Source organism: Oncorhynchus mykiss, chromosome 2, assembly GCF_013265735.2.
Source record: "Oncorhynchus mykiss isolate Arlee chromosome 2, USDA_OmykA_1.1, whole genome shotgun sequence".
In the NCBI taxonomy this organism is placed as follows: Eukaryota; Metazoa; Chordata; class Actinopteri; order Salmoniformes; family Salmonidae; genus Oncorhynchus; species Oncorhynchus mykiss.
Window position 1 is genome coordinate 100312617 of NC_048566.1, and position 19938 is coordinate 100332554.

At 46.1% G+C, this 19938-nt stretch overlaps 1 protein-coding gene across 1 annotated transcript in view; it reads right to left on the reverse strand.

Annotated features, from left to right (window-relative positions):
* ano3 (anoctamin 3) overlaps positions 1-19938 on the reverse strand; it is a 120966-nt gene that overhangs the window by 92586 nt on the left and 8442 nt on the right. The window contains exons 4-5 of the mRNA XM_036960958.1: positions 15756-15950; positions 441-1949 (exon numbers count right to left, since the gene is read on the reverse strand). Coding sequence (XP_036816853.1) covers positions 441-486 — 46 coding nt within the window. The 5' untranslated portion in view covers positions 487-1949; positions 15756-15950. The remainder of the gene's footprint in view (positions 1-440; positions 1950-15755; positions 15951-19938) is intronic.

Below are 19938 nucleotides of genomic sequence, written 5' to 3' on the forward strand. Positions count from 1 at the left end.
TGAAAACAAGTGTGAAACTACCAATCAATGTGTCTGATATATGGACGCACGCAGAATTTTTAAAAAGGGTATTATTTGGGCTTATTTAGCCTGGCTCATCAATATAATGTTGCATCAATAGAAATGTGATTGTTTGTCAAAAGTCAATTCATTTCAATGGTAAAATGAGAACAAATGGACAAATATCCTGACATGATTTCAGACTGTAGAGAACCGCCTGCACCGTCTCGGTGTCACCCGTTCCAAGGAATCCCTGTTATCATAGCGAGCGCGCGGAGGGAATGAAGCAGAGGTGCACGCTCGTGACAGCTCGTCATTCCAAAAACAAAAAACAGAATTCCCAAACTAGTAAACAAGGTACAAAAAGTCCACTTCGACCATCACATTAAAAAGCAACACGACTGAATCAAAACGAAACCAACACACTCATAACTACTAACCGTTTTGCTGCTTGAAGGACTGTGTGGATCCCGAGTGATGCACCATAGTACCGTTTGGTTGTTGATAATTATTTCCACCGTAAAATTAAATTATACACTTCGTATTCCCGAAAAGCAAGGTTTCCGAATACAATGGGAAACTATGGTGAGATTGCGTAGGTGTTCTGACCGCAGCTATCCATGTCCAGTAACCTACAGTCATCACAGCAAGGCTGAATAAAGCCACGCGGAAACCACATCAACACCTGTACTGATCTCCTCTCCTCCCTCCACATGTGGCTCCCCCATCCATGGCTGTTGTCATGGTAACGGACGGGAGGGAGGTCCGTGATGGCCCCATGGTCCCTCCTCTCCACCCCCTTTTTCCACACACAGCGAACCTGGTTCTGAATTTAGGCTACTGCTTCTTCTGTGTAAAACGACCAAATATAAAAAATTTAAAATAATAATAATATCCAATATCTCCTTGATAAAATATCATCATGACAAATGGTCATGACAAAGGGTCTACCACCCTCACCACACCAACCAGAACATCGACTAATTGTCTGTCCTGACTGGCAGCATTACCTGGGGGTGTCCTGGCTGGCAGCATTACCTGGGGGTGTCCTGGCTGGCAGCATTACCTGGGGGTGTCCTGGCTGGCAGCATTACCCGGGGGTGTCCTGGCTGGCAGCATTACCCGGGGGTGTCCTGGCTGGCAGCATTACCCGGGGGTGTCCTGGCTGGCAGCATTACCTGGGGGTGTCCTGGCTGGCAGCATTACCTGGGGGTGTCCTGATTGGCAGCATTACCTGTGGGTGTCCTGGCTGGCAGCATTACCTGGGTGTGTCCTGGCTGGCAGCATTACCTGGGTTGTCTTCCGTAGGGTTACTGCTCATGGGACTAGTGAGAGGATGACCAGAGATAGCGAGAGCCTATATGGCTTTGAGGCAGTTACCTGCTGTTATGAAGCCAATGAAAGTCTTTAGACAGGAAGAGAGATAGATGCTCCCCATCTCATCCCATTGGGCTCTGCTACACCTGGAGTTTCCACAGGCACGCTAAACCAGGTCAGGCAGGTCAGACAGGTTAAACCAGGTTAGACAGGTCAGGCAGGCTAAACCAAGTTAGACAGGTTAGGCAGGCTAAACCAGGTTAGACAAGCTAAACCAGGTTAGGCAGGTCAGACAGGTTAAACCAGGTTAGACAGGTCAGGCAGACTAAACCAGGTTAGACAGGTCAGGCAGGCTAAACCAGGTTAGACAGGCTAAACCAGGTTAGACTGGTCAGGCAGGTCAGACAGGTTAAACCAGGTTAGACAGGTCCGGCAGGCTAAACCAGGTTAGACAAGCTAAACCAGGTTAGACAAGCTAAACCAGGTTAGACTGGTCAGGCAGGTTAAACAGAGGCATTAGAGGCTGGTTATGAGGCTGTGAGAAGAAACTGCCATGCAATCAATACTGTCTCGGCTGGACTAAGGCTGCCTTCTCCTGGTGGTGCTGTCATACTCTTCCTGCCGAGGGGATCCTAGTGGGAGGAGAGAACACATAGGAATAGAATATATTCATTCTCATGGACTAGATTCTACGATTCTATTCATTCTCATGGACTAGATTCTACTCATTCTCATGGACTAGATTCTACGATTCTATTCATTCTCATGGACTGGATTCTATGAATCTATATTCTAGATACCTAGACCGATGTTAATTCTACGTGTACAGGAGAGACTCCTGGTTTGTATAAAAATAAAAAAACACCGGATAGAGGAAGAGCTTTGGTGTCACACTGTGATATCTTATGAATCCTAGAGTTCACATCCTGAGTCATATACAAGAACAGCTGCTCTAAAATGTTTCTCTAGTGTTTCATAACAAGGGATGGATCAAAATGGACAGAATGGGAACCTGGACGAGATTCCCAGTCACGGGTAAGGTTGAGTATTTATGTTATTAACCTAGTCCAGAGGAGGGTCATGCTTTTTCAATTTCAGTCAAGGTTAAGGTTTAGTATTTATGTTATTAACCTAGTCCAGAGGAGGGTCATGTCATTTATAATTGATGAAATTTGTAATTGATGAAATGTCAATATTTCTCAGTTTTAGAATTAGTGTCTTATTTGGCTATATGCAGAGTGTACAAAACATTAAATAACACCTCTCTAATATTGAGTTGCACCTCCTTTTGCCCTCAGAACAGCCTCAATTCGTCGGCCGTTGGACTCTACAAGGTGTTGAAAGCGTTCCACAGGGATGCTGGTCCATGTTGACTCCAATGATTCACACATTTGTGTCAAGTTGGCTGGATGTCCTTTGGGTGGTGGACCATTCTTTATACACACGGGAAACTGTTAAGTGTGAAAAACCCAGCAGCGTTGCAGTTCTTGACACAAACCAGTCCACCTGGCATCTACTACCAAACCCCTGTTCAAAGGCACTTCAATCTTTTGTCTTGCCCACTCACCCTCCGAATGGCAGATACACAATCCATGTCTCAATTATCTCAAGGCTTAAAAAGTATTCTTTAACCCGTCTCCTCCCCTTCATCTACACTGATTGAAGTGGATTTAACAGGTGACATCAATAAGGGATCATAGCTTTCACCTGGATTCATCTGGTCTGTCTAGGACTAGGTCATGGAAATAGCAGGTGTTCCTAATGTTTCGTTCCTGTGTCTCTGCTGGGCGTGCAATATCAATAGGCTATTTAGTGTGGTCTCGATCAAATGATCCATAGGCTATAGGCTATGGGTGGGCAACTCCAGTCCTCCAGGGCCTGATGGCTGACACACTTTCTCTCCCAGCAAACACAGCTGATGAATCAAATTACATTCCAAACTGAAGATCAGGTGATTATTGGAGTCAGGTGTGCGAGCTGGGTGCAATACTGTGACACCAATCAGGCCCTCAAGGGCTGGAATTGCCCACACCTGACATATAGGATATAGGCTATGAAGTGCATGCTGGGAGAAGCACAGAGCATAGTTAGTTATATTTATAAGATAGCTGCTGGGATGGTGTAAATTAAACTAGTCTGCATTACACACTGCAATGGATATTCCCACCCTGAGCATCGCTCTTGCTGATCAAACCGTGTTTCATGTGTGCTGCCTAACTAATTCTGTGCTGTGAAAAGGCCATAGCGGCAGTTCAGGAGGAGAGCCAAAGAATTATTCAGAAAATACATTTGATTAGGTCTAGTCCTGTCACGCCCTGACCATAGTTTACTTTGTATTTTCTATGTTTTGATTGGTCAGGGTGTGATCTGAGTGGGTATTCTATGTTTCATGTCTTGTTTGTCTATTTCTATGTTCAGCCTGATATGGTTCTCAGTCAGAGGCAGGTGTTCGTCATTGTCTCTGATTGGGAACCATATTTAGGTAGCCTGGGTTTCACTGTGTGTTTGTGGGTGATTGTTCCTGTCCTATGTGTCCCTGTGTTCACACTATATAGGCTGTTAGGGTTTCGTTACGTTTTGTAGTATTGTATTGGAGATTCGTGTTTCGTATTATTAATAAACATGGATCGTAAACCACACGCTGCATTTTGGTCCGACTCTCCTTCGTATGAAGACGAAACTCATTACAAGTCCCCCCAAAAATATGCAATCTCTTGCGTGCATAGCATATAGCCTGTGTTCTGTTTAGTTTGAGAAGGAGAGTGCGAAGATGAGAAGAGGGACCGGATGTCAACCCACAGTTTCATCAGCTGTCCGTGTGGCTGTTTCACAGATCCCAAAGGTGAAGAAGCCGGATGTGGAGGTCCTGGGCTGGCCCCACGTGGTCTGAGGTGAAGAAGCCGGATGTGGAGGTCCTGGGCTGGCCCCACGTGGTCTGAGGTGAAGAAGCCGGATGTGGAGGTCCTGGGCTGGCGTGGTCCCACGTGGTCTGAGGTGAAGAAGCCAGATGGAGGTCCTGGGCTAGCGTGGTCTGAGGTGAAGAAGCTGGATGTGGAGGTCCTGGGCTGGCGTGGTCCCACGTGGTCTGAGGTGAAGAAGCCAGATGGAGGTCCTGGGCTAGCGTGGTCCCACGTGGTCTGAGGTGAAGAAGCTGGATGTGGAGGTCCTGGGCTGGCGTGGTCCCACGTGGTCTGTGGTTGTGAGGCCAGTTGGACGTACTGCTAAATTCAATAAAACAGCTTATGGTAGAGAAATTAAAATTCTGGTGGACATTCCTGCAGTCAGCATGTCAAGTCAACAGCTCTGGTGGACATTCCTGCAGTCAGCATGTTAATTCAACAGCTCTGGTGGACATTCCTGCAGTCAGCATGTCAGTTCAACAGCTCTGGTGGACATTCCTGCAGTCAGCATGTCAGTTCAACAGCTCTGGTGGACATTCCTGCAGTCAGCATGTCAGTTCAACAGCTCTGGTGGACATTCCTGCAGTCAGCATGTCAGTTCAACAGCTCTGGTGGACATTCCTGCAGTCAGCATGTCAGTTCAACAGCTCTGGTGGACATTCCTGCAGTCAGCATGTCAGTTCAACAGCTCTGGTGGACATTCCTGCAGTCAGCATGTCAGTTCAACAGCTCTGGTGGACATTCCTGCAGTCAGCATGTCAATTCAACAGCTCTGGTGGACATTCCTGCAGTCAGCATGTCAATTCAACAGCTCTGGTGGACATTCCTGCAGTCAGCATGTCAGTTCAACAGCTCTGGTGGACATTCCTGCAGTCAGCATGTCAGTTCAACAGCTCTGGTGGACATTCCTGCAGTCAGCATGTCAGTTCAACAGCTCTGGTGGACATTCCTGCAGTCAGCATGTCAATTCAACAGCTCTGGTGGACATTCCTGCAGTCAGCATGTCAGTTCAACAGCTCTGGTGGACATTCCTGCAGTCAGCATGTCAATTCAACAGCTCTGGTGGACATTCCTGCAGTCAGCATGTCAGTTCAACAGCTCTGGTGGACATTCCTGCAGTCAGCATGTCAGTTCAACAGCTCTGGTGGACATTCCTGCAGTCAGCATGTCAGTTCAACAGCTCTGGTGGACATTCCTGCAGTCAGCATGTCAATTCAACAGCTCTGGTGGACATTCCTGCAGTCAGCATGTCAGTTCAACAGCTCTGGTGGACATTCCTGCAGTCAGCATGTCAATTCAACAGCTCTGGTGGACATTCCTGCAGTCAGCATGTCAGTTCAACAGCTCTGGTGGACATTCCTGCAGTCAGCATGTCAATTCAACAGCTCTGGTGGACATTCCTGCAGTCAGCATGTCAATTCAACAGCTCTGGTGGACATTCCTGCAGTCAGCATGTCAATTCAACAGCTCTGGTGGACATTCCTGCAGTCAGCATGTCAATTCAACAGCTCTGGTGGACATTCCTGCAGTCAGCATGTCAGTTCAACAGCTCTGGTGGACATTCCTGCAGTCAGCATGTCAGTTCAACAGCTCTGGTGGACATTCCTGCAGTCAGCATGTCAATTCAACAGCTCTGGTGGACATTCCTGCAGTCAGCATGTCAGTTCAACAGCTCTGGTGGACATTCCTGCAGTCAGCATGTCAGTTCAACAGCTCTGGTGGACATTCCTGCAGTCAGCATGTCAATTCAACAGCTCTGGTGGACATTCCTGCAGTCAGCATGTCAGTTCAACAGCTCTGGTGGACATTCCTGCAGTCAGCATGTCAGTTCAACAGCTCTGGTGGACATTCCTGCAGTCAGCATGTCAGTTCAACAGCTCTGGTGGACATTCCTGCAGTCAGCATGTCAATTCAACAGCTCTGGTGGACATTCCTGCAGTCAGCATGTCAAGTCAACAGCTCTGGTGGACATTCCTGCAGTCAGCATGTCAGTTCAACACCTCTGGTGGACATTCCTGCAGTCAGCATGTCAAGTCAACAGCTCTGGTGGACATTCCTGCAGTCAGCATGTCAATTCAACAGCTCTGGTGGACATTCCTGCAGTCAGCATGTCAATTCAACAGCTCTGGTGGACATTCCTGCAGTCAGCATGTCAATTCAACAGCTCTGGTGGACATTCCTGCACTCAGCATGTCAATTGCCCACTGCCTTGAAACTTGATACCTCTGTGGCATTGTGTTGTTGTGGGACAAAATTGCACATTTTAGAGTGGCCTTAGATTGTCCCCAGAACAAGGTGTGTAATGATCATGCTGTTTAATCAGCTTCCTGAGATGCTCACTGACAGGGATGTAAACAAATATGCGCACAAAATAAAAATAAAAATATATTTTTTAAAGCTTTTTGTGCGTATGGAACAGTTCTGGGATCTTTAATTTAATTTCATGAAACATGTTAATGTTGCGTTTATATTTTTGTATATTTAGACTTTACTAACAACGAGAGGGCTTTGCGTTGGAGCCTATTTCTTCCTATTTAAGAAATAAATAATTTTTTGACGGACAAAATTATGCTATTGGCTGCTACGGTATACAGTGCATTCAGGAAGTATTCACACCTCTTGACTTTTTCAAACAATAACCCATAATGTCTAAGTGGAATTATGTTTTTTACAAATCAGTAAGTATTCAACTCCTTTGTTATGGCAATCCTAAATAAGTTCAGGAGTCCTAAATAAGTTCAGGAGTCCTAAATAAGTTCAGGAGTAACAATGTGCTTAACAAGTCACATAATAAGTCACATGAACTCACTCTGTGTGCAATAATAAGTGTTTAACAGGATTGTTAATGACTACTTCATCTCTGTACCCCACACAAACAATTATCTGTAAGGTCCCACAGTCGAGCAGTGCATTTCAAACACAGATTCAACCACAAAGAACAGGGAGATTTTCCAATGCCTCGCAAAGAAGGGCACCTATTGATTAAAATTAAAAAAGCAGACATTGAATATCCCTTTGAGCATGGTGAAGTTATTAATTACACTTTGGATGGTGTATCAATACACCCAGTCACTACAAAGATACAGGCGTCCTTCCTAACTCAGTTGCCAGAGAGGAAGGAAACCTCTCAGGGATTTCACCATGAAGCCAATGGTGACTTTAAAACAGTTAGAGCTGCAGAAAATGTAGCAAAGCAATTGGCTTTTGATCCTGAATACAAAGTGTTATGTTTGGGGAAAATCCAAAACACATTACTGAGTACCAATCTCCATATTTTCAAGCATAGTGGTGGTTACATCATGTTATGGGTATGCTTGTAATTGTTAAGAACTGGGGAGCTTTTCAGGATAAATAAGAAACAGAATAGAACTAAGTACAGGCAAAATGCTAGAGAAAATCGACACTAGATTTGGTTACCAAGAAGACAGTATGTTTCTGAGTGGCCAAGTTACAGTTTAGACTTAAATCTGCTTGAAAATCTATGGCAAGACTGGAAAATGGTTGCCTAGCAATTATCAACAACCAATTTGAAAGAGCATGACATTTTTTTAAAGATGAAATGTGCAAATATTGTACAATCCAGGTGAGCAAAGCTCTTAGAGACTTAAAACATGTTAGAATCTCCTTTGACAGTGATTACAGATGTGAGTCTTTCTGGTTAACTCTCAGGGGTGTGAATACTTATGTAAATTAGATATCTGTTGTTTTTTTTCATTTTCAATACATTTGCAAATATTTCTAAAAACATGTTTTCAGTTCGACACTGTTATGTTAAAGATCAGGACTGGAATTGAGGGGTATGTTATAGACCTACAGTACCTTAATTAAAGACAAAAAGCACAGGCCATTGTTAGGTTAAGATTTTGAAGAAAATAAAACAGATCTGATTATATAAAATGATCTATAAATGCTTTATGCCAGAAACAAGCTGTAAAATACCTGGGAAAGATGCGACTCCAATGCACATCACTGTTTCTATCATGACACAAGGGGACACCCAAATGCACACACAGGAGGCAGATGGCTGGACTCTTACAATATGTATTCATCCAATAGGAGTCTTACAATATGTATTCATCCAATAGGAGTCTTACAATATGTATTCATCCAATAGGAGTCTTACAATATGTATTCATCCAATAGGAGAAGGCAAGAGAATGGTCATGGACAGGCAAAAGGGTCAAAACCAGTTCAGAGTCCAAAAGGTTGTAACAGCTTTCCTCCTGGGAAGGAGAGGAGGACCAAAATGCAGCGTGGTTATAGTTCATGTTTTTTAATAAGAAAACTCAACATGAACATAATACAAAACAATGAACGTAGAAAAACCGAAACAGCCCTATCTGGTGCAACAAACACAAAGACAGGAAACAACCACCCACAAAACCCAACACAAAACAGGCTACCTAAATATGGTTCCCAATCAGAGACAATGACTAACACCTGCCTCTGATTGAGAACCATATCAGGCCCAAACACAGAAACAGACAAACTAGACATCCAACATAGAATGCCCACTCAGATCACACCCTGACCTAACAAAACATAGAAACATACAAAGGAAACTATGGTTAGGGCGTGACAAAGGTACCGAAGGGTATGCAGAATCAAGGTCAGGGCATGCAGGACGATCAGGCAGGATGCTCAGGCAAGCGGGAAAGTAGTCCAGAGTCAGGCAGGGGTCAAAACCGGGAAGACTATCAAAAAGAGAATCGCAAAAGGAGAACGGGAAAAACACGCTGGTTGACTTGACTATACAAGATGAACTGGTACAGAGAGACAGGAAACACAGGGATAAATACACTGGCCCAGAGAGACAGGAAACACAGGGATAAATACACTGGGGAAAACAAGCAACACCTGGAGGGGGTGGAGACATTCCCTGTCTAGAGTGGAAAGGGACGTCCACCGCCTGGGGTGGAAAGGAAGGCCTACCGCCTGGGGTGGAAAGGGAGGCCTACCGCCTGGGGTGGAAAGGGAGGCCTACCGCCTGGGGTGGAAAGGGAGGCCTACCGCCTGGGGTGGAAAGGGAGGCCTACCGCCTGGGGTGGAAAGGGAGGCCTACCGCCTGGGGTGGAAAGGGACGTCTACCGCCTGGGGTGGAAAGGGACGTCTACCGCCTGGGGTGGAAAGGGACGTCTACCGCCTGGGGTGGAAAGGGAGGCCTACCGCCTGGGGTGGAAAGGGAGGCCTACCGCCTGGGGTGGAAAGGGACGTCTACCGCCTGGGGTGGAAAGGGACGTCTACCGCCTGGGGTGGAAAGGGAGGCCTACCGCCTGGGGTGGAAAGGGACGTCTACCGCCTGGGGTGGAAAGGGAGGCCTACCGCCTGGGGTGGAAAGGGAGGCCTACCGCCTGGGGTGGAAAGGGACGTCTACCGCCTGGGGTGGAAAGGGAGGCCTACCGCCTGGGGTGGAAAGGGAGGCCTAACTTTTGGAAGTAGAAAACATACTGAGATGCCTAATGACGTTGAAGATGTAATTATTTGCAAACAGGGACAGTTAAGTTGTAAACACCACATACTGCTTTAGCATTGGAGAAATATGACCATCTTATCTTTCTTACCTTGTAATTTCAGTCATTTAAAAAAAAAAAAATCTGTTAATATGGAAAATGACATGAAATGTTTATAAAACTCATTTTTTTTACCCCTCTGACCTGCAAATACGGTGATAAATTAATGCAATGCTTTTACTATAGAAAATATCTTTCCACCACTACTATTGTCCACGGTGGTCTGTGAACCCACAACCTTCAGGCCCGCAGTCGTGTGGAGCAATCTCAAACTCCTGAGTTGCCATCTAATGCTGACAGGATGAAGAACAGATTATAAAGGGACATATCAGAAGACTCTCGTCTGTCCAAGAAGTGACGGCAAAACGGTAAGGATGTTATCCTCTTTATATGTTTAGATGATTATTTTGGGTATAGGGGGAGGTTCACTTGTTTATTTCTTGTGTTCGGGGAGAGTTTAGGTGAAAGATATTTTGCTGAAGGGAGGTCAGATGTTCTTCATGTAAACCCTTATTTTAAATAACATTCCTCTCTATCAGTCTCGATAATGTAGTCAGAAACACTGTCGTGTGAAATTAGAGAAGACGCCACAGAACTTCGTAGAGAAAGGGGATAGGGTTGGCGCCACCCCCACCCCCGGGTTGTGCCGTGGCGGAGATCTTTGTGAGCTATACTCGGCCTTGTCTCAGGATGGTAAGTTGGTGGTTGAAGATATCCCTCTAGTGGTGTGGGGGCTGTGCTTTGGTAAAGTGGGTGGGGTTATATCCTGTCCGTTTGGCCCTGTCCGGGTGTATCGTCTGACGGGCCACTGTGTCTCCCGATCCCTCCTGTCTCAGCCTCCAGTATTTATGCTGCAGTAGTTTGTGTCGGGGGGCTAGGGTCAGTTTATTATATCTGGAGTACTTCTCCGGTCTTATCCGGTGTCCTGTGTGGATTTAAGTATTTTCTCTCTCTCTCTCGGAGGACCTGAGCCCTAGGATCATGCCTCAGGACTACCTGGCCTGATGACTCCTTGCTGTCCCCAGTCCACCTGGCCCTAGGATCATGCCTCAGGACTACCTGGCCTGATGACTCCTTGCTGTCCCCAGTCCACCTGGCCCTAGGATCATGCCTCAGGACTACCTGGCCTGATGACTCCTTGCTGTCCCCAGTCCACCTGGCCCTCGGACCATGCCTCAGGACTACCTGACCTGATGACTCCTTGCTGTCCCCAGTCCACCTGGCCCTAGGACCATGCCTCAGGACTACCTGGCCTGATGACTCCTTGCTGTCCCCAGTCCACCTGGCCCTAGGATCATGCCTCAGGACTACCTGGCCTGATGACTCCTTGCTGTCCCCAGTCCACCTAGCCCTAGGACCATGCCTCAGGACTACCTGGCCTGATGACTCCTTGCTGTCCCCAGTCCACCTGGCCCTAGGAGCATGCCTCAGGACTACCTGGCCTGATGACTCCTTGCTGTCCCCAGTCCACCTGGCCCTAAGATCATGCCTCAGGACTACCTGGCCTGATGACTCCTTGCTGTCCCCAGTCCACCTGGCCCTAGGACCATGCCTCAGGACTACCTGGCCTGATGACTCCTTGCTGTCCGCAGTCCACCTGGCCCTAGGATCATGCCTCAGGACTACCTGGCCTGATGACTCCTTGCTGTCCGCAGTCCACCTGGCCCTAGGACCATGCCTCAGGACTACCTGGCCTGATGACTCCTTGCTGTCCCCAGTCCACCTGGCCCTAGGACCATGCCTCAGGACTACCTGGCCTGATGACTCCTGCTGTCCCCAGTCCACCTGGCCGTGCTGCTGCTCCAGTTTCAACTGTTCTGCCTGCGGCTATGGAACCCTGACCTGTTCACCGGACGTCCTACCTGTCCCAGACCTGCTGTTTTCAACTCTCTAGAGACAGCAGGAGCGGTAGAGATACTCTTAATGACTGGGTTTCTGTACAGCCCTTTGAGATATCAGCTGATGTAAGAAGGGCTATATAGATACATTTGATTTGATAGATTTACTATTAAATTGGTGGCCATTTTTAAAATGCCTAAAGTAAGCATGCTTTCATCACTTTGGTCATCGAACAGCAGATATTTCTCATATACAACATTTAGTTGAAGGCTACAAGTAAGATACAGTATTTCCTGATGTACACATGTTTCTTAATTGAGTCCGTTACAAGCCATACAAGGACAACCGTAGGCTATCTTTCCTCTAAATCTTTTCTCTCTAATTCATATGGTTTCATGCTCATTTCATCATCAACATCCTTCAACGTGGAAGACAATCATTACGGATAAACAGACAGAATAAGATTCCTGCTTTAGAGGACAACCCCCCCCCCCCACTTATAATACAACAGAATAGTCAGGGTTCTACCCAATCATATTCCTTCTAGGCAACAATGGAACTAACGGTCATTCTGTCTGCCAGCCAAGGTCATTGGTCTGATTTTCAATGTCAAAGGGCCAGCAGCAGCCAATCACAAGTCCAGTCTGACTCCATTCACTGATTATTACAATCGGTCAATCGGCTTGTTATCTTAGGATATAGACCCTAAGATGTTGTCCTACTCATAATGAACAGAGAGGATATAGACCCTAAGATGTTGTCCTACTCATAATGAACAGAGAGGATATAGACCCTAAGATGTTGTCCTACTCATAATGAACAGAGAGGATATAGACCCTAAGATGTTGTCCTACTCATAATGAACAGAGAGGATATAGACCCTAAGATGTTGTCCTACTCATAATGAACAGAGAGGATATAGACGCTAAGATGTTGTCCTACTCATAATGAACAGAGAGGATATAGACGCTAAGATGTTGTCCTACTCATAATGAACAGAGAGGATATAGACCCTAAGATGTTGTCCTACTCATAATGAACAGAGAGGATATAGACGCTAAGATGTTGTCCTACTCATAATGAACAGAGAGGATATAGACCCTAAGATGTTGTCCTACTCATAATGAACAGAGAGGATATAGACCCTAAGATGTTGTCCTACTCATAATGAACAGAGAGGATATGTATGATTCAATTGAATTGATAACACTTTTGTCATTGTCAACTAGCAGGTATGTAGGCTACAGTAGGCACTGCATTAAATACTTGTCTGTGGTTTGGAGAGTGGTCTGTACTGTAGTCTCTACTCCCAGACAGAAATACCATCTGGTCTCCTCACAGCTCAGCAGGCCTCTTCCATCTGTCTTTTGCTTTCTGTCTCTCCCTCTTCCCCACTGTCTCTCCCTCTTCCCCACTGTCTCTCCCTCTTCCCCACTGTCTCTCCCTCTTCCCCACTGTCTCTCCCTCTTCCCCACTGTCTCTCCCTCTTCCCCACTGTCTCTCCCTCTTCCCCACTGTCTCTCCCTCTTCCCCACTGTCTCTCCCTCTCTGCTTCTGGGTCAATGAATAAATAATGAAGTAGCTGTTTAAATATGTATCTCCTCCATTTCTGTGTGTTAATGTTTAGATCTGATGTAGGTCAGGATTACATCTCTGCAGAGAGAGCTACTGTAGCCTGTTTATATGCAAAGGAACACTGCCACCTTGTGGTGACTGTGGTAAACTGAAGAATAACTCATTTATTTTAACCTTTATTTAACTAGGAAAGTCAGTTAAGAACAAATTCTTATTTTACAATGACGGCCTACCCTGGCCAAATCCGGACGACGTTGGGCCAATCGGGACTCCCGATCACGGCCGGTTGTGATACAGCCCAGGATCAAACTAGGGTCTGTAGTGACGCCTCTAGCACTGAGATAAAGTGAGATAAAGAAAGGGATAAAGGGGATACCTAGTCAGTTGTACAACTGAAAGCCTTCAACATTCAACCCAACTTTCAACCCAACTCCTCTGAATTAGAGAGGTGGGGGGGCTGCCTTAATCGAACCGCCCGGGGAACAGTGTTAACTGGCTTGCTCAGGGTCAGAAAGACAGATTTTTACCTTGTCAGCTCGGGGATGCGATCCAGCAACCTTTCAATTACTGGCCCCACACTCTGACCACTAGGCTACCTGCTGGCTACTGGCCCAACACTTTAACCACTAGGCTACCTGCTGGCTACTGGCCCAACTCTCTAACCACTAGGCTACCTGCTGGCTACCGGCCCAACACTCTAACCACTAGGCTACCTGCTGGCTACCGGCCCAACACTCTAACCAGTAGGCTACCTGCTGGCTACCGGCCCAACACTCTAACCACTAGGCTACCTGCTGGCTACCGGCCCAACACTCTAACCACTAGGCTACCTGCTGGCTACCGGCCCAACACTCTAACCACTAGGCTACCTGCTGGCTACTGGCCCAACACTCTAACCACTAGGCTACCTGCTGGCTACTGGCCCAACACTAACCACTAGGCTACCTGCTGGCTACTGGCCCAACACTCTAACCACTAGGCTACCTGCTGGCTACTGGCCCAACACTCTAACCACTAGGCTACCTGCTGGCTACTGGCCCAACACTCTAACCAGTAGGCTACCTGCTGGCTACTGGCCCAACTCTCTAACCACTAGGCTACCTGCTGGCTACTGGCCCAACACTCTAACCACTAGGCTACCTGCTGGCTACTGGCCCAACACTCTAACCACTAGGCTACCTGCTGGCTACTGGCCCAACACTCTAACCACTAGGCTACCTGCTGGCTACTGGCCAAACACTCTAACCAGTAGGCTACCTGCTGGCTACTGGCCCAACTCTCTAACCACTAGGCTACCTGCTGGCTACCGGCCCAACACTCTAACCAGTAGGCTACCTGCTGGCTACTGGCCCAACTCTCTAACCACTAGGCTACCTGTTGGCTACCGGCCCAACACTCTAACCACTAGGCTACCTGCTGGCTACTGGCCCAACACTCTAACCAGTAGGCTACCTGCTGGCTACTGGCCCAACACTCTAACCACTAGGCTACCTGCTGGCTACTGGCCCAACTCTCTAACCAGTAGGCTACCTGCTGGCTACTGGCCCAACTCTCTAACCACTAGGCTACCTGCTGGCTACTGGCCCAACACTCTAACCACTAGGCTACCTGCTGGCTACCGGCCCAACACTCTAACCACTAGGCTACCTGCTGGCTACTGGCCCAACTCTCTAACCACTAGGCTACCTGCTGGCTACTGGCCCAACTCTCTAACCACTAGGCTACCTGCTGGCTACTGGCCCAACTCTCTAACCACTAGGCTACCTGCTGGCTACTGGCCCAACATTCTAACCACTAGGCTACCTGCTGGCTACTGGCCCAACACTCTAACCACTAGGCTACCTGCTGGCTACTGGCCCAACTCTCTAACCAGTAGGCTACCTGTTGGCTACTGGCCCAACACTCTAACCACTAGGCTACCTGCTGGCTACCGGCCCAACTCTCTAACCACTAGGAAACCTCTTTAGGCTACTTATAATTTACAATCTTTGGGTTACTGGCTTTCATAAGTGGTCATTTCCCCTGGTCACATGTGGGTTCCCTGTTACCCATGAGCACTGTGTTCACCCATGAGTTGACCTGTGAGTAATTTGTTAACCTGTGAGTACTGTGTTAACCTGTGTTTTAACTGTTGAGTACTGTGTTAACCTGTGTGTTAACCTGTGAGTACTGTGTTAACCGGTGAGTACTGTATTAACCTGTGTGTTAACTGGTGAGTACTGTGTTAACCTGTGTGTTAACTGGTGAGTACTGTGTTAACCTGTGTGTTAACTGGTGAGTACTGTGTTAACCTGTGTGTTAACTGGTGAGTACTGTGTTAACCTGTGTGTTAACTGGTGAGTACTGTGTTAACCTGTGTGTTAACTGGTGAGTACTGTGTTAACCTGTGTGTTAACTGGTGAGTACTGTGTTAATCTGTGAATTAATCTATGAGTACTGTGTTAACCCATTTAATCTATGAGTTAATCTATGAGTACTTGGTTCACCTGTGAGAAACTATGCAACTCACTCAACAGAACCTGTCTACGTACAATGTTAATTTGTACTTTGACTATATGCGTTGACTACAGAGAGAGGTTTATGTAAAAGACGTGTTGTCAGAGATCTCACTCACCAGAGTCGCGATCCGTCTCAGTGTCTCCAGTATGAAGGCTTCTATTCAAGGAGAATCTCCAGGACGAGGAGTTGCTCAGACAGTGTCGCAGCTGGGTCTGGGGCAGGACATTCTGCCTGCCTCCCCTGGTCTTTATGGAGCCTGGGTCTGCGTCCTCCTCCAGAAGGGGCTGCTGACTCTCCTGAAAACATGACCCTGAAAGGGAGGGGTCACAACACACGTCCGTGTCAGTATAAAAACAACAAATCAACAATCTAATATATTTGGAAAGGCAAACTGTTAGTAGATCACAATAATGCTGCCCTGGTCATTTCTCTCCCGCTCGTGTTGCTGGCAGCTGGGCTAGACCTCATCCATTTTTAAACCACCTGTTTAAGATTCCTCAGCTGGACCTCATCCATTTTTAAACCACCTGTTTAAGATTCCTCAGCACGCTGATAACAGACTGCTGATCCTTGACACTAAATGGGGCCCCTGGTTTTATCAGGGCGCGTAGTAGACCCAGAGCGTATCAGAGTAGGAGTGGTGATCTAGGATCAGTTCGTCCTTTTAGCTCGTAATTATACAGACAAGGGGGGGGATCTGATCCTAGATCAGCACTTCTACTGTGAAAAGCTTAGTGAATACAAGCCCTTGATTTTTTAAAATCAGGTTTCCAAAAGCAACTCTTTATGGAATACATAAATAAATACATTAATCTTTTCCGCTGATCAAATATTTAGAACGCTTACAATTAAATCAATTAGCCACGAACACTTCTAATAACTACTTCCTAAACTGCCTGGGTCAGCTAAGGCGTGTGACTGCAGTATAAGTGGTACAATTTGGAGACGAGATTTACAGTATACTAATAGATTGAGAAGCCACATCGTTATAGCTGGGTGACAAACCAGGCCACCTAAGATATCTCCATACACCACACACCATCTCTGGCAACAAAGCATTCCGTCTCCCAGCTCCAGCCACAGACCTAAATAGAAGCATTGATTTAATCTTCGTCTGTGTGCTTGGCTCCTGTCCTAGTTTGTTAGGTCATTTCAGTCCCAAATGAAATAGTCAAATCACACACACACCTCCCTGCAGTACTGTGGGGGGGAAATGCCATCCATTAAGATATCAGGTCAACATGTGAAGTCTGATCTAACTGTATCTGGACGTATGGGATGGAACCTGGATGTTTGGGATGGAATCTGGATGTTTGGGATGGAACCTGGATGTTTGGGTTGGAACCTGGATGTTTGGGATGGAACCTGGATGTATCTGGACATTTGGGATGGAACCTGGATGTATCTGGACGTTTGGGATGGAACCTGGATGTTTGGGATGGAACCTGGATGTTTGGGATGGAACCTGGATGTTTGGGATGGAACCTGGATGTATCTGGACATTTGGGATGGAATCTGGTTGTTTGGGATGGAACCTGGATGTATCTGGATGTTTGGGATGGAATCTGGATGTCTGGCCCCAGATTTGCGATGTCTGGCCCCAGGTTTGCGATGTCTGGCCCCAGGTTTGCGATGTCTGGCCCCAGGTTTGTTTGCGATGTCTGGCCCCAGGTTTGTTTGCGATGTCTAGCCCCAGGTTTGCGATGTCTAGCCCCAGGTTTGCGATGTCTAGCCCCAGGTTTGCGATGTCTAGCCCCAGGTTTGCGACGTCTGGCCCCAGGTTTGCGATGTCTGGCCCCAGGTTTGCGATGTCTGGCCCCAGGTTTGCGATGTCTGGCCCCAGGTTTGCGATGTCTGGCCCCAGGTTTGCGATGTCTGGCCCCAGGTTTGTGATGTTTACTTCATAAGAGGGCCGTTCCGTAAATTCTGTGCCTTTTCACATTCGTAACTTGGTCAAAAACAACTTTTTGATTTCACCAAATTGTAACTTTATTTCATAAAGAAGACACATGCTCAACTAGTTTTCATCTCAAGGAGGTTAAATAAATTTAAAAAATACTATAGTGCCAAATAAAGTAACAGGGTTGATGATTTATGTCTTCTTAAAATCATCCAGAAATCTCTTTGTGACACGGGGAATGGAAGCTTGCTGTGTGCAACAGGGAGTAGCAATTGACTGCATGCTTAAGTTATAAAAATTGTTAAAAAACATTTCAAAACACCAGAAAAAAGAGTTTACTTTACAGTTTACTTTATGATTTGACTGTTAGATGTACAATGTTTCTTTAGAAATTTTTTTTTTTTTTAATTGTTTCACCATATTAAAAATGAGAGCTCAGTTCACGTAACAGGGTTGACATTAAAATGAGGGACAGATGTAAATTAAATAATAAATAAAATCACAAATCTCCATGAAATAAATAATCATCTTCAGACAGTGGGTTAAAATCTTCCTACAAGGGCCACAGGGTTTACAGAGGGACATGTGGTCAGTGGTGCCGGATCAGCGCCTCATCTCGTTAAATTCAAAGGAGCAGCACATAAGATTATTCCAGCCAATGAGAAAAATCAGAACGAACGCAATGTCTTTTTCTCTTCAATCTGAGATGGTACACTGACCCAATGAGAACTGACTGTTCTGACTAATGTCTGACTGTCTGTCTGGCTCTCAGTGTTCTGTCTGGCTCTCAGTGTTCCGTCTGGCTCTCAGTGTTCCGTCTGGCTCTCAGTGTTCCGTCTGGCTCTCAGTGTTCCGTCTGGCTCTCAGTGTTCCGTCTGGCTCTCAGTGTTCCGTCTGGCTCTCAGTGTTCCGTCTGGCTCTCAGTGTTCCGTCTGGCTCTCAGTGTTCCGTCTGGCTCTCAGTGTTCCGTCTGGAACCTCAGTGTCCCGTCTGGAACCTCAGTGTTCCGTCTGTGATTAAAATGGGTGTTTCTGTAGGCTCAGTGTATCTCTACTGATCAGTCAAACATTATGACGCAGTCGGGTGTTTCGAGTTTCCTGAGAGGAGTTTGATTATATCAAGACTTAGCCGTCGAAGGGAAGTTAAGTAATTGATGTGTTTCTTGTTATGTGTTCAAGTCAAAGGAGCGTCTGTCTACCCATCGTGGCTTTTAGTCCTGATCCTATGACCAAAATATGGGCCCAGTGGTTAAACAGAGGTGTAAAGGGTGACACGCTGCTTGCTTAGCGAGAAGCGGTGCTTCCTTCATATGTTGTGAAATCTGTTGTGACTGTATTGATGAGCAGGTAGACAGTACATTAGGCTGATTGATTGGAACAGGTACAGGTGCTTCCTTCGTATGTTGTGAAATCTGTTGTGACTGTATTGATGAGCAGGTAGACAGTACATTAGGCTGATTGATTGGAAAGAGGTACAGGTACTTCCTTCCTGGGAATATTGATTAAGTTATTCAAACAAAAGCCTTTTTAAGAGACACATTTCCAGGTAACTTTACAATGGGACCGTAATGTCTCTGCTCCGGTCTCTAATAGTATGTACGTGAAAAAGCAGAAGAAGGCTTTTGCTTGCTCTTTGAGGTCTAGACCAGGTTATTGTTACCTTGTGACAACTGCTAATTAGCTTTAATAAAAAACAGTGACACTAGCAAGAGCAATGTCCGAAACGTTTCTTTCAAGTTCTCATTGTGACCATGAACCTGCAACAAGATAGCTCAGATGTATGTGTGCCTTTTTAGAATTGTGGTGATTCCAAAAAAAATAAAGGTTTATACATTTTATTTATTGAATGATTTATGGTTTTTACCAGAGTAAAACAAACAACTTTCATAGCTTAAAATTGTTTCCAGCTTTTGTGTGGGGAAATTTTTAACAACAAGGCCCAATAAAATGAAATAACAAAATCAAACTCACTATCATCAGTATTTGTCCAGTTTATTCCTATAATGAACTGATGAGTTGTGTGTTTCACTATGTAGCACTGATCTATATTATTTTAACTGGTTATTTTCTCTATTGGGCTTCATACTAGACAGAGCATTCAGACCCCTTCACTTTTTCCACAGTTTGTTACGTTACAAACCAAGATATGTGGATATAGTTTCAGCAGGCCTTTCTCAAGACCAGTCTCAATGAACGAAGCACTGTAGCAAACAGATGAAGACCTGAATGAACGAAGCACTGTAGCAAACAGATGAAGACCTGAATGAACGAAGCACTGTAGCAAACAGATGAAGACCTGAATGAACGAAGCACTGTAGCAAACAGATGAAGACCTGAATGAACGAAGCACTGTAGCAAACAGATGAAGACCTGAATGAACGAAGCACTGTAGCAAACAG